This window comes from Theobroma umbraticum, unplaced genomic scaffold, assembly GCF_002168275.2.
Source record: "Theobroma umbraticum cultivar Fairchild unplaced genomic scaffold, ASM216827v3 scaffold_4.1, whole genome shotgun sequence".
In the NCBI taxonomy this organism is placed as follows: domain Eukaryota; kingdom Viridiplantae; phylum Streptophyta; class Magnoliopsida; order Malvales; family Malvaceae; genus Theobroma; species Theobroma umbraticum.
Genome location: NW_018397258.1, coordinates 989,321 through 1,002,629, shown reverse-complemented (window position 1 = coordinate 1,002,629; position 13,309 = coordinate 989,321). Strand labels below are relative to the sequence as shown.

Genomic DNA, 13,309 nt, shown 5'->3' with positions numbered 1-13,309 from the left:
ACCTTGATCTTCATCAAGGTAGCCAGAATATAGACTAAAATAGAAAAGACATGGGAGATGCTATGAATTTTGAAAGAAAAAATCTTCCTAGTGAAATCTACAGTTGGGTGTATGCTGCATATTCCTTTTTTAATGTCTTCCTTATTAATTCTTTTTTAGTAGGTAACGATTACTAGTTTTAAGCTCAAATGGTGAAGTAAATAGTGCTTAATTGCTCTCCAAATTACATTTTTAAGATCACATGGGAATATCTCATTTCATAAAGTTAAAATTTCATTAATTCAATGTAAAAGTTCATATCGAATTGATGTAGATTAATATATTAAAAATTATAATGACTCGAATTCAAGTATTACTAATCCAGCAACCTTTCAAACTGAAACCATGCAACATTTAAAAACTTAAACTTAAGTTATTAGCAGTGATTGGCTTAACAATCACATGTGAGCTGAGTAATCATAGTATGAACATTGGCTTGAACGGAAGCTTCAAAGCTAAAACGTTCACTCGTCTGGGCAAAAGGACGAAAATGATGGGATTGGACACAAGGAATGTTTACAAGGAGAGGGGGGGACAGCGAATTTATCCCCATTATTGGGAGAAACCTGAAGCAGCCACCACCCATCTGCATACAGACAAAGCCATCCGCTTCATGAACGTGAGCCTCTGTTGCAATGATATTGGCCTCTTACAATCCAAGTAGGGCATGGACAGTTAACAAGGTTTTCTTGTTCATGAATAGGGACAAAGATTTTGCACCAGATTTTCGCTAGGACCTTAGAAAATAGTTGCCTCACCAAGAACATTAAAAGGAAAAACAAAATCCTGAATGCATTTCTTATTTCCATCAGGGGGACCAACTGATTTTGAACACATAAACCTGGAGTCTTCAGTAGAATAAAAACACCCTGATAATATGTAAAATAGGACAAATTGTTACGCAGGTATTCCCCACAATCAATGGCCTGTCATCCATAAACTTGAAGAACAAGACAGAACCAGCAGACAGCCTGGTTGCTCCATTTCTGGCAATGCCTTTTCATTCATCTGAACTTTTTGAACATTAAGACAGGTTCAACTCTTGCACTTAGTTAGATTACCTTGTCAAGCATCCTTGGTGTCAAAAGGAAACCATTTACAATCTACATTGGACTGATCACACTTGGCAAATGCAATATAACCAAGAAAATCGATTATTGCCTAATTGGTATGATTTTAAAGATGAACACTCATAGAGGTTCTTACACATCGTCCCAATGAATTGACTAATTCAACCATTTCAAGATAAATATAAATTCACAGCAGAGGTAAACCACAAATACAAAGTCCTGCAGTTTAAATATGAATGTTACAAAGGGCAAATGCCTAGAAATGGTTAATAAGCACACCCTTCCCTTGACTCGTTTCCTCATAACTCTTTCCATCGATACATTGTGTGTGATATGCAGAGGTAAGGTTGATCACGAATGAGTACATCTATACACCATCTTGATCATTGCAATATATGAACTGAGAAGAAAGACATCTATCTCACTTAGAGATTAGATATCAATCCAAAAATCATTTGTCAAAAGCCATACCTAGACAATTTACAATGGTCTTAGCTACTATCACTGGGTTTTCTGCAGGAGAAATTCTCAAACCATTGTTTTGGGGCATCTGGATGAATTCCATAAAGACGGGCTACAAAACTCTTTTCACTAGTTGCAACCATGCTTGCAATGGAGTAGTTTTTAGTACACAAACCTTTCTCCGTAAGCCACTTGTGAAATCTGTACCTGGGCTTAATCCGGTACTCTAAGTTAAAACACAGAAAGGCTGGGAATATATTAAGGTAGTCCAGAGGAACACCCATTTCATGGCAAAGGAAATTCACCTTCTGCTCGAGAGTTTCTGGGTTCTGGTTTAGAACTTTTGGTGTCATCTGTATCATCTTACAAAGTTTTGAGAACTCAATCCCTGTACCAAGAAGACAATCAAATCTTTCTTGCAACTCACAACTAGTACCATGTACATGAGCTAAAACCTTCACGGTCAAAGAATTCTCTCCAAGCCCAATTCCATGCAAAAAACTCAACTTACACATCGTGTGGATAGGAGTTCTTGAAAACTGAATCCTCTCCAAACAATCTCTGAAATCTTCATCCAAGTCTTCACCAGGATGACTAATGGCATAATTAGCAAGCAATTTATGATTTCCATCCCTAATCCTATTAAAGAACCACTCATGTAGCCTTAATGCTCTCATCACATGAGGTAAATTAGCCAGTTTATTTCTCCCCAATACATAGGGGTACTCTTGAGCAATGGCATTCCTTTCCTCTGTACTCAATCCAAAATGTTTCAATAATCCCATTACTGAAATCACTGGTGTTTCCAAATCAAAATCCAAAATCTCCGGCCTTCGAAGAATCAACAAACCAACATCTTCCTTCCTAACAGAAAATCGACAAAAATACTCGACCTTCTGGACCATAACCTCCTCTGGATACTGAAGAAAAAGATTCTTACTTCTACCCATCAGTTCCCCTGTCTTCCCTTTCTCAAATCCCAGATCATAAAACACCCTCATTTTCCTACAAATCTCATACCATGCGTCTACATTGGCCTCAACACAACTTCCCAAATCAAAATCTACAAAAACCTTTTTCAAATCATCCAATAAACCACCAACTTCCCCATCCAATTCACCATCCCCACGTAACACATAAGGAAAAGCCAAGCAAACACCAATAACAGAAATATTACTAAAGCCACATTCTTTGATCCTAAAAAGATTAGCTTTCAACTCCCTAGAACTTATCCTAAAAATCGAAACTTCCTCTTTATAAAGCTTACCCAACTTGTTCCAAGGAAACCCAAATCCGGAAAGCGCACAAGCTGCATCAAGGACCCTCTCATCTTCCGAAAAAAAGAACTTCTTGGCAGGTAAAAAGCCACTGAGTTCCTTATAATCAATGCCTATACTTTCAAAGAAAAACTCAAATTCGTTGATGGGATGGTACCTGAGGAATTTAAGAACGTTCCTGGTGAAACTCGTCGGAGAGAAGTCGATGTCGGAGATGAGACCGGAGAGAGAAAAGAGAGAGTTTTTAGCAATGTGTTCGGCGTAGACGAAAGGGACGTATCTGGTGCCGTGGAGGTAATCTGTGAGAGCCTGTTGCGCGTCTTGGATGGCTTGGGGTCGATACTTGGAAGGGATTTTCCTGAGGCTAGGGAGTTTGGGTAGTGTAGAAAAGTGGCGGGAAAGATGTGAGTAGAGAAATTTGCTGAAAAGGTGCATCCTCGGCTGAAATGGTTTAGGGTTTATGGCGTTTCCATTGTCGCAGGTGGAGGGTCTTCAGTGACCGCGTCTGCCTTGTCTTTGCGGACGCCCGAACTTGACCCAAATAGGATATTGGCTCCCGACCCTTTTGGTTTCCTATCTCTTTTACTTTAGGGGTATAGAAGTAAATCCCCACTTTGAAACAATAAAAGCCCTTGACTTCCAAGTCTCGTGTCTGTCTCTGCTCTTTCATTTCCTTCTCTGGTTTTACCGAACCACCAGCGATGGTCCAAACAAGTGAATTTCCCATAAACCCCCCAATGCCACCCGCCGGCCCGATCCAATCTCAACCTCCACCGCCAGGCCAACCCCAACCTCAACCGCAAACGGACCTTTTCCGCACCGCCAAGCGCCGTCGCGAGGAAGAAGACCACGCGGCGGCAGGGGATGCCGGAGAATCGGCTCCGAAACGGCAGGCGAAATCCCAGGACGTCATTTTCCGTATCGTGGTCCCCTCAAGGCAGATCGGTAAAGTCATCGGCAAAGCAGGCCATAGAATCCAGAAGATTCGTGAAGACACCAAAGCCACCATCAAGATTGCCGATGCTATCGTCGTAAGTTGAGATTAGGGGTCTCTTTTATTGTTAAAGAATTTTTTCCTTTTTTCCATTTTAATTGTGTATTTATTGTTAATGTTTCGCAGCGACATGAAGAACGTGTCATCATCATAAGCTCTAAAGACAACGAGAACATGATTTCAGATGCGGAAAATGCACTTCAGCAAATAGCTACCTTAATCCTAAAGGTAACCTTTTTTTCGCTCTCTTTAATCTCACAATTGGACATTTCTTTATCGATTTTATTGCTAGCTTAACAGTCGTGATAAGCAAAGGTGATGAATGTCAAGACATAAGAACACGCAAAATGCTGTCATGATGAGCAAAGGTGGATGGGTTTGTATTGTATTTCTTAACAGGAAGATGATAGTGGTACGGAGGCAGCAAAGGTAGGAGCTGTCAGTGCGGGACATGTGGCTGCAAATACGATAAGGCTTTTGATTGCCGGGTCACAAGCGGGCTGCCTAATTGGGATGTCTGGTCAAAACATTGAGAAATTGAGGAGTTCCTCCGGAGCCTCAGTCACGATTCTTGCTCCAAACCAGCTGCCTTTGTGTGCATCTGCTCATGAATCTGATCGAGTTGTTCAGGTTAGATTTTACATGGTTAAAGCCTAATAAGGTGTCTGGACATGTAGATTGTGTTCCCTTTTTTTTCCATGGAATTTTGTTTATTCCTTTTTGAACCTTAGATTTATCTTGTTTTTGTAATGTTTGTTTCTTTCCATATCTGAATGATGATTAAATTCTTATTGAGCACAGATATCTGGTGATGTTCCAGCAGTATTGAAGGCTCTGGCTGAGATTGGTTATCAACTCAGGTATAGGTTGAGTGTTGCTTGAGTTTAGTTCATAGTACAATTAGCTATTTATGATGCTTGCTTGAAGATGTGATATGTTGGCTCCATGTTTAGGGAAAACCCACCACGGCAAGTGATTTCTATTAGTCCGGCATATAATTTTAACTTGCTTCGGCCACCTCAGCCTCAGCCATATGTGGACCCAACTTCAGGTTATTCAATAATTTTCATATTAAAATTATTTTTAGCTTTCAACTGCTACACTCTGTGGCTATCAAGTTTTAATATTTTTTCTTATAACCACATCATCTTTAGGACAACCACTCTTGCAGCTGATTATGTAACTTTCGAGATGGTGGTTTCGGAGACATTTATTGGTGGATTGATCGGCAGATGTGGCTCCAATATTTCAAGGATCAGAATTGAGTCTGGAGCAACTATAAAGGTAGGCAAATTGTTGGGTCCTATGCTGTGGATTCAATCTTTAGCTATTCTTGGATTTAACTTTTAGGTCAATTCATCCACCTTTACAACTTAAAAGAGTTTCTTAACGTCTGAATTCTAATCATATTATTGTTACCGTTGCAGGTTTATGGTGGGAAAGGAGAACAAAAAGTGAGGCATATTCAGTTCAGCGGTAGTTCTCAGCAAGTAAGTTTTTTCGTTTGAAGGATGGAAATTATTTAGTATTTTTTTCCGTAGATATATTTGAAAAATGTTTTACTTTGAGTGATTATATCTTTTTCTTTCCAATAAACTTTCTGTGTTTGATAATGACATGGATAGATCGTTGATACACTAAGATTACATATTAAAAAAAGTTTGCAGGAAAAAGCTTGCCTTCTGCTGAATTCTTTATCATAGTCTTGTTGAGGTTCTTATCGTTTCACATGTTTCAATTTTGGGCGCTTCTTAGGTTGCTTTAGCAAAGCAGAGGGTTGACGAATGCATATATTCTCAGATGATACAACAAGCTGGTACTCAACAACCAGGGTAATTTTGTCTTTTCCACCTCATCATCTTGTTGAAATCATATTTTGAGAGTATATTATTTAGAATGTATAATTTGTGATCTTCTGCTTGACTTCTCATTGCTGTTTTTGCAAGTAGATATGTTAAAGTGTTGATTTAGAGTTATTATAAATATTTATGACAAACAAAAGATCTCTGACATGATAATCTTCTAAAACTCAGCTTGTGTACAGCCTTGATGTTTGTTTAACATTGTTGTTTTCCATCAACTAGCTATAACCACTGTCAGCACTAGCCCTTACCTTCTGGCCAAAATAAACACCTAATTGTCTAATAAAATTTCTTGTACATCACTATAATTTGCTTGTTACAATGTCCCCTCGATAACTGAACCTTATTGTGTAAATGTTTTAGATTGTTTGACTTGTCTAAATTCTTATCCTCGATCTGCTGGTTCTTTACGAAGCTAACATAGATGAATTTGTCTCAGTTTGCAGATGTGATGAAGCTGCAGGGAAAATTATCATTTTGATCATTAACAGTTCCAGGGCCACTGTTGTCTCAGTGTTGCACCTTCAGCGCTGTAGCTAAAGATTGCAAGTCATTATGTTTGGTGGCTTTTTTCTCCTTGGAATGACTAGTAATATGCCAGATTGTAGTTTGTTGTTTTCACATATAGAGTAGGCTTGTATTCTACTAATGAATGAAGCTAGAAGCGGTGGTTGAAGATTAATTAAAACTACTGAATTGACAAACATGATTAAACTGTAAATCTGAATTGTTTATCGATACTGATTTGGTGTATAAGAGTCTGTTGGGGTTTCCCTGGTGGGGATGACACCCTAAGCTCATCGTTGAGGCCCTAACTTAGAGATGCAAGATCCAAATCTCCTTTGTATTTTTTGCCAAATGTACCCAAGAAATTCTCCCTTAATGCCCTAATCTAGATGGGTGTTTGCCTTAGATCCTGAAATTCGCCGGGCATGGTTGATGCCCATTGCCAAGTTGTGACCAAGGAGAATTTCAATCCTGTCAGGCTTGGACTCATTGACAAGCATAAAATCAGCATCACATTATGACGGGATTATCATGCTCATCCATGTTCAGCATCTCACTCAGCTCATCATCACCAACGACCTCTTATTTTCGCTCCATGTCTCGGTCCCCTCTTCTTTATTATATCCACACTCCCTGAACCAGTCATTGTCATCGACATCACAATTCATTATTGACATCGCTTTCTTCTTTTAAATCCCCTCTACCTACACAAATCAATTGAACTCGAAATAAGTGTGCATTATATTCCTTCTATCGGTAGGTTCCAAGAGGTCTATGGATTTTCCTGACAGTTGGGCGTTTCTAGCATGAACTGAAGGGGATAAGAACAAACCGTCGATGTCTCACTGTCACCATGAAAAGAGATCCATAGCATTAACAATCTGTTACCAGGTTCACCCAAGGAGCATAGAAGATCCATCCTTCTAAAGCCCATTATCCAAACCCCAACATTGGCCAAGAAAGCAAAAACAACCCCGATGCTAACAAGCCTGAAAATCCCCATTGTTGCCCTCCTTCGCAAACTCAACAACGATTGGAGACAACGACAGATAGTCCTTTGCTTCGTATTTTTATAAATATGTTATGTTAAAAAAATAATAATAAAAGAATTATGCAATGAACTAGGGAGGATTCATATCCAAATTCCAAGATTTATTAGTATTTCTTTTTTATTTTTGCACATTATAAAATACGATCCAATATTATAAGCATAATTCATGATCTTTATAGATATTAGATTTTAGTTATTAATGTATTTATATTTTTAATATTATGTAAAATTATTTCATAGTGATTATATTACTATACAAAAAGTAAGGCGAGCAAATAGAATTCGCAAGTGATAATAGTAAATAGGATTTATTCGGATTAAATGAATCTTAAGGGGTACTAACCCCGCACGTGCATCACCGGCCTATGCTTGTAAAATTTTGTAGAGAAATGGAGCTCGTGCGTGTCGATGGCGGATGTTGCGGGGAGGGATTGATCAAGTGGGAATGAAGCTTCAAAGCAAATAATTAGACCCTTATGCTGAACAAGATCCAACGTTTGACCCCTATGTTACACGTGTGCCTTCGTTCACCCTTTCTACCTAAATTTCTCCCATTAATATCCTCTTTTTTTCAATTAAATTTTCAGCTTCCAAGTTCAGATATTTGAGAGTATAATTAAAACAAAAAAAAACTTTTTTCCGTTTTGCATTTGGTATTACAAAGTATTTGTGAGGAAAAGAAAGTGAGTTCCTTTATTGAAAAACAAAACTGTTCACAAAGTTGGGAGTTAAATAATATGTAAAGAAAAATGTATAAATGTATACACACGTATGTCACATGGAGGACAGCAACGTAGAGTGGTGTACGGTGGGAGATCGGTTGCACGATGAGGTTGTCGGAGCGGATTAACAAAGGAATGAGGGATCCATTTCTTTATTTGGCAACAATGGAAGGGATTTATTAGATGCACTAATTCTAAACCCCATTCAGGAGAACCATATAAAAATTATACAGATTTAAATTTAAAATTATTGCATGTAGCATATTAATCATGTAAATTAATTAAGTTATTATATTAATATATTAACTCTTTTAATAAATATATTAATTATATTATATCGTATAGCGTCACATGTTTAATAAATACATCTGCACATCTATTTAAATTCATAACATGTTATGTCATATTCGTATTTATATATGTATTTATTAATATTTTGTATTTACATAATTGTTAAGATATTCTTGTAATATAGTTACGGATAGATGGAAATTAAGAATAGAATGTAGGGGTTGTATGGTAATTTGGGTCGTTAAGGTGGAGGGGTATCCAATGATTGAGGTGTCTCGTAGGAGTGGAACAAGATGACAGTGGGCGATGTTACAAAAGTTGGGACCACGTGTCATACCCCACATAGAGCCCTTCACACGTGGCAGGCAGCACATGCTTTTGCACGTGAACTCTCTCTCTCTTCTCCCTTCCTCCCTATTCCCCTTCTCCGTCACGTGACGTTCACTCGCGCTCGTCCCTGCCTTGACTCGCCACCTCCTCAGTCGGCTCTAGCTTTGGCTCGCTCATCTCACTCCTCATTAGTACGTCTCTAATTACTATTTCTCTTCATTGCATTCTGGAATGGTTTTATTGCTTTTGAAGAAAAAATTATTAATTGAGTATTTGATCGGTTTTAAATTTTTTATAAAAAAGTAATTAAATTGAATTCATTAAATTATATTCAAAAACCGAAATAATCGATTTACGTTCATTTTAATTTCTTGATTTATTTTAAAAATTTGAAATTTAATTTTAAATTTTGAATAATTAAAATAATTAAATAAATTAACTTAAATAACTTACTAACATTGAAATCAAACATATCAAATCAATTCAATGGAATAAACCTATTAATTAATACCCACCATATGATTTATAAATAAAGATTTTTAAATAAACAATGATATTGTATAAGTTAATGAAAACTTGGTAATCATACTGTTGTTGGCTTCAATTTAAAGTATAGCATATAATATACTTAAGAAGCACGAACGTTTCCAGTTAATAATATCGTGCACACGTCTCTGCTATATATATGATAACTACTTCTTTAGTTTGAAGCCACTTAAACAAACACTAATCGACACCACACGAAAATTCCATCACTGGATCGACCTGTTAAAGTAATAAAACATGATATGACATTACAGCTTTTTCTTTGCGTTACGTACCCCAGGGAAAGAATTTCAATGATGATGATAATGATAACAGCAATAGGTAAAAGAAGATAATGAGCAAAGCAAATAATTTAAGGTCTTCATCAATGGTGTTATCATTGTTTATGCTCCTAGTAAGAAACATCATTATTGCTACATGACCCCTCACACAGAGTTTTGAGTATCACACGATTCTGGTTTCTGATGCTCACAAATGATCATTGACAGCGAAGTTTTTTTCCCCCTTTGTCCTCCCTGGGTTATTGAAAATCAGCACGAACCAACCAACCAGGGCCAGCAGCCAGGAAAGTTTGAGCAACACAGACAACAAGGATAAATATGGAGCCTGCAAGAAAAGATTCAAAGCTTTTACCAGAAAAAGAAAAGAAGGAAAGATGCTTTGAACAACTTGCTTTATTCTAATGATATGAGTGTGGATGATTTTCCTTTTGATCGTGAATCCAGGGCGAAAGGGGTTCGCTTCACTTGTTTGGGTGGATAAGGAAAGAAAAATGGAAGTTTGGGTTTTGGACCAAATCACGTGGTGAGCCCCCCTCGTACGGGCCAGAGGCGGTGCATGGTGAGGGACTGTCGGCTGTTGGTGGAATCCATAGTTGGGAGGAAGAACACGTGGGACAGCTAGCCTCTTTCCTATGCACACGTGAGGCTAAAACTTAATCATAAAACCGACAATCTCCCTCATTCTGAAATCATTATGCCAAGTTCCAAACCCTACTTCAATCGTGTTATTTGCCGTAGGCTTTACGAGTTTTTTTCATTATTTAAAGGTTAAAGCGACACTATCCCCTAACTAGTCTTAAGGTGACGTTTGGTACATTACAATGCAATGTGATTACAGGTAATGTGATTACAAGTAATGTGATTGCAAGCAATGTGATTACAGGGAAATAACATTACAGTTTTGGTATGTAAGCAAAATAGTGATTAAAATGCAGGGAAGATAATATTGCAGTGTTTGATTTACAAGTACTTTAGTGAGAATGTAATGTTAATTGTCAAATTACCCCTAATTATTAAAATATAAGTTTAATATATTTATATTTTTTATTTTAATTTTTATATAATATCATTTCTTAAATATATTTTTAATATCATATATTTTATTTTTATTTATTATTATAATATTTTATATTTTATTTTTAATATATTTATATTTATATTATTAATTTTTATATAATATCATATTTAAATATATTTTTAATATCATATATTTTATTTTTATTTATTATTATAATTTTATATTTTTATTTTATTTTTTATATATTTTTTATATTATATATTTATTTTAATTTGTTTTACCTATATTATATAAATGTTATTTTTTATATTTTTTTATTTTAATTTTATCTTATATTATATATATTTTATTTTAATATTTTTATTTTAATATTTTTATTTTAATTATAATATTATAAAATATTTTTAATAAGGTAATAAAATTAAAGGTTAAAATTGTCTTTAAGAACATTACAGAGTGCAATGTAATGTGATTGCATTGGTTTTGGACTGCAATCACATTACATCCATTGGCTGTAATGTGATTGCATTGCAATCTTACATTGCAGTGATCTGTTACAAAACAAACGCTGGCAATGTAATTTAATAAGGCCAACATTGCAGGTATTGTGCTTTACATTGCAGCATACCAAACGCCACCTAATTTCTTACCAATAGAATGTTATAATCGGCTGGAGCCGTTGGCCATGGCGGCGAAACTCAGGCGGCAGGCTGGGAATGGGCGCGTGAGGAACGGTAGTAATTGGGGAGGCGCGTTTGAAGGTTGGAAGCTGACTTGTAAAAAAGCATGAAATCCCGGAAAAGGAGAGAGAGTATCCAATGATTGTGGACAAGTGGGTGTCTGGTTGCGGAGAGGCAAAGTGACACGCACGAGTGCAATCATGGGACCATGTGTTGACACGTGGACGAGCACCCACATGACGCTGCACGTGAACTCATGCACCTCCCCCACGTGACCTCCACCCTATCCTTTCAGCCCCATCTATTTTTTCTCTTTCCCCATTTCTTCCCACTCGTTTTTTCTCGCAGACTCACTCGAAAAGCTCACTCTCAAGGCTCAAAGCCAAGCCGAAGTTCAACACATCGCCAACCATCCCAATTGTGTCTCAGGTGACCCACTTGCTTACTGATTTAGGGTTTTCTTTCAAATATCAACATTCATCAATTTATGAAATCTTTTCGATCTTTCGATATTTATTCTTCTTTAATTTTTATGAAAACTAAGCACATGAATATGAATCCATATACCTATGAATGCACATCAAAGTATCATTATGATGATATCACCAACTGTTATGATCAAGTAAATATATACTATCAAGTAGTAGTATTAAACTATGGTCTTCCTTTTGGACAAAGATTTGATTCAAGCAGAAGCAAGTATGGTGGAAGGTGCTACCGATATCAGAAACATATCCTCAATTGTTTGTGATTTGAATGATTAGTTGGCGGGATCCTCTTGTTGATAAGAATCCAGGGGATGGGATTCCAAAAGGAAACCATGCATGTGATAACTGGTCAAACTTGGCAGATTTATGCGAGATTTGGTAGGTAAGGGCTTGGTATGGACGCTGAGCTCAAATCGTATAAATATATCCACTGAAAAAGTAGTGTCTCTCATGATAATTACGTTTGGGATCCTCTATGGGAGCAAATCATGAAGCTTTTAAGCTTCCATATGTGTATTTCATTGGTCATTTTTTTTAAATATTGTAATATTTCATTGGTCATTAGTATTAATTCACTCGATAATTTGTATTATTATATATATTATAATGTTTGGCGAAGGATATTTCGCTTTTGTGTAAACTGACTTGTATTATCGGTTTATTCGGTGTAGTGTACTTGCCTTTAATTTGTTGGGTGATAACTGGGCGTATGCTGAGATAGTTGTTATGCAAAAGTGCAGAAGGAAAGTATCCTTTCGTGGTGAAAGTATCACTCAACTCTCATAAGGTCAGTTTGGTCCCTTAGTCCCCACCAAACAAAAAGGTATTTGCACATATGAATATAAACCTAAACCCTAAACCCTATGAGCTTAATTTTCCCAAGAGCTGCTTTAGGGCTGCCACACTCCATTAATTATTGTAAGAGAATACATGAAAATACAAGGAATTATCTCATAACTAGAGAAACTTTTCATGGTAATAATATAATTATTTTTCTTCTCGGTACATGTTAGTAACTATCATGCCAAATGTTATACTAACTGTTGCCCCAACATTTAACACTCACAGTGGCATGTGTTTCGTTGTCACAAACTGCAAGCAGGTAACGGATATTTAATTAATACTTTTGATCACAAGTTTTATAGGTGGATTCATCCAAAAATTCGTCACTAATTTGTCTAAAAAAAATTAATTTGATCAAAAATTTATCAATAATAATATACTATTTTGATCAATTACATAAAAAAATTATTTTAATATATTTGAATATTTAACTCATTGATTGATGCACGATTCTTCTAATTAAATATAAGAATTTAAATCTTCCTTCCTTAATAAAAAAAATTATTTGCACTCCAAAAAATATCGATAATAATATGCTATTTCTAATAAACTCTATCCATAAAACCTATTTCCACTGGAGAAAAGTGTTTATAAGAACAGATTTCTAAGTTGGGAAAAAATGTTTGAATGAGTTATACCCATTGAAGCCATACATTGGGCTTAACATTCATGCTAGCTGTGAGGTTAGAATTACTCGCGATCACAATTTCCTGCTGATCAATTTTACAATTTGGGAGGATTGGTCAATTAGGGTAACTTGGAAATTTAACCTAATGAAAGATTTTGACTAAAGATAATCACTATAATAAATTTTGACTTTAATTACATTTTTTTAAGCAATATAGATG

General features: G+C 36.2%; 2 protein-coding genes across 2 annotated transcripts; one reads left to right on the top strand and one right to left on the bottom strand.

The window, feature by feature from the left end:
- Window positions 1-670: 670 nt before the first annotated feature.
- SHOT1 (Mitochondrial transcription termination factor family protein) lies at window positions 671-3,400 on the bottom strand. Its single transcript, XM_021425146.2, has one exon. It carries the CDS (start codon window positions 3,281-3,283, stop codon window positions 1,601-1,603), a length of 1,683 nt encoding a protein of 560 aa, XP_021280821.1. The 5' UTR covers window positions 3,284-3,400; the 3' UTR covers window positions 671-1,600.
- An 87-nt stretch (window positions 3,401-3,487) lies between these two features.
- LOC110414081 (flowering locus K homology domain-like) lies at window positions 3,488-6,596 on the top strand. Its single transcript, XM_021425147.2, has 9 exons — window positions 3,488-3,879; window positions 3,969-4,070; window positions 4,242-4,472; window positions 4,644-4,702; window positions 4,796-4,893; window positions 5,014-5,126; window positions 5,270-5,332; window positions 5,598-5,674; window positions 6,144-6,596. The coding sequence occupies exons 1-9, from the start codon at window positions 3,550-3,552 to the stop codon at window positions 6,154-6,156; spliced, it is 1,086 nt and encodes a 361-aa protein (XP_021280822.1). The 5' UTR covers window positions 3,488-3,549; the 3' UTR covers window positions 6,157-6,596.
- The last annotated feature ends 6,713 nt before the right edge of the window (window positions 6,597-13,309 follow it).

Coding starts and splice junctions, on each gene's coding strand:
- LOC110414081 (XM_021425147.2), top strand. CDS start 3,550: ATGGTCCAAACAAGTGAATTTCCCATAAACCCCCCAATGCCACCCGCC. Junction 3,880..3,968: donor AGATTGCCGATGCTATCGTC/GTAAGTTGAGAT, acceptor AATGTTTCGCAG/CGACATGAAGAACGTGTCAT. Junction 4,703..4,795: donor GAGATTGGTTATCAACTCAG/GTATAGGTTGAG, acceptor CTCCATGTTTAG/GGAAAACCCACCACGGCAAG.
- SHOT1 (XM_021425146.2), bottom strand. CDS start 3,283: ATGCACCTTTTCAGCAAATTTCTCTACTCACATCTTTCCCGCCACTTT.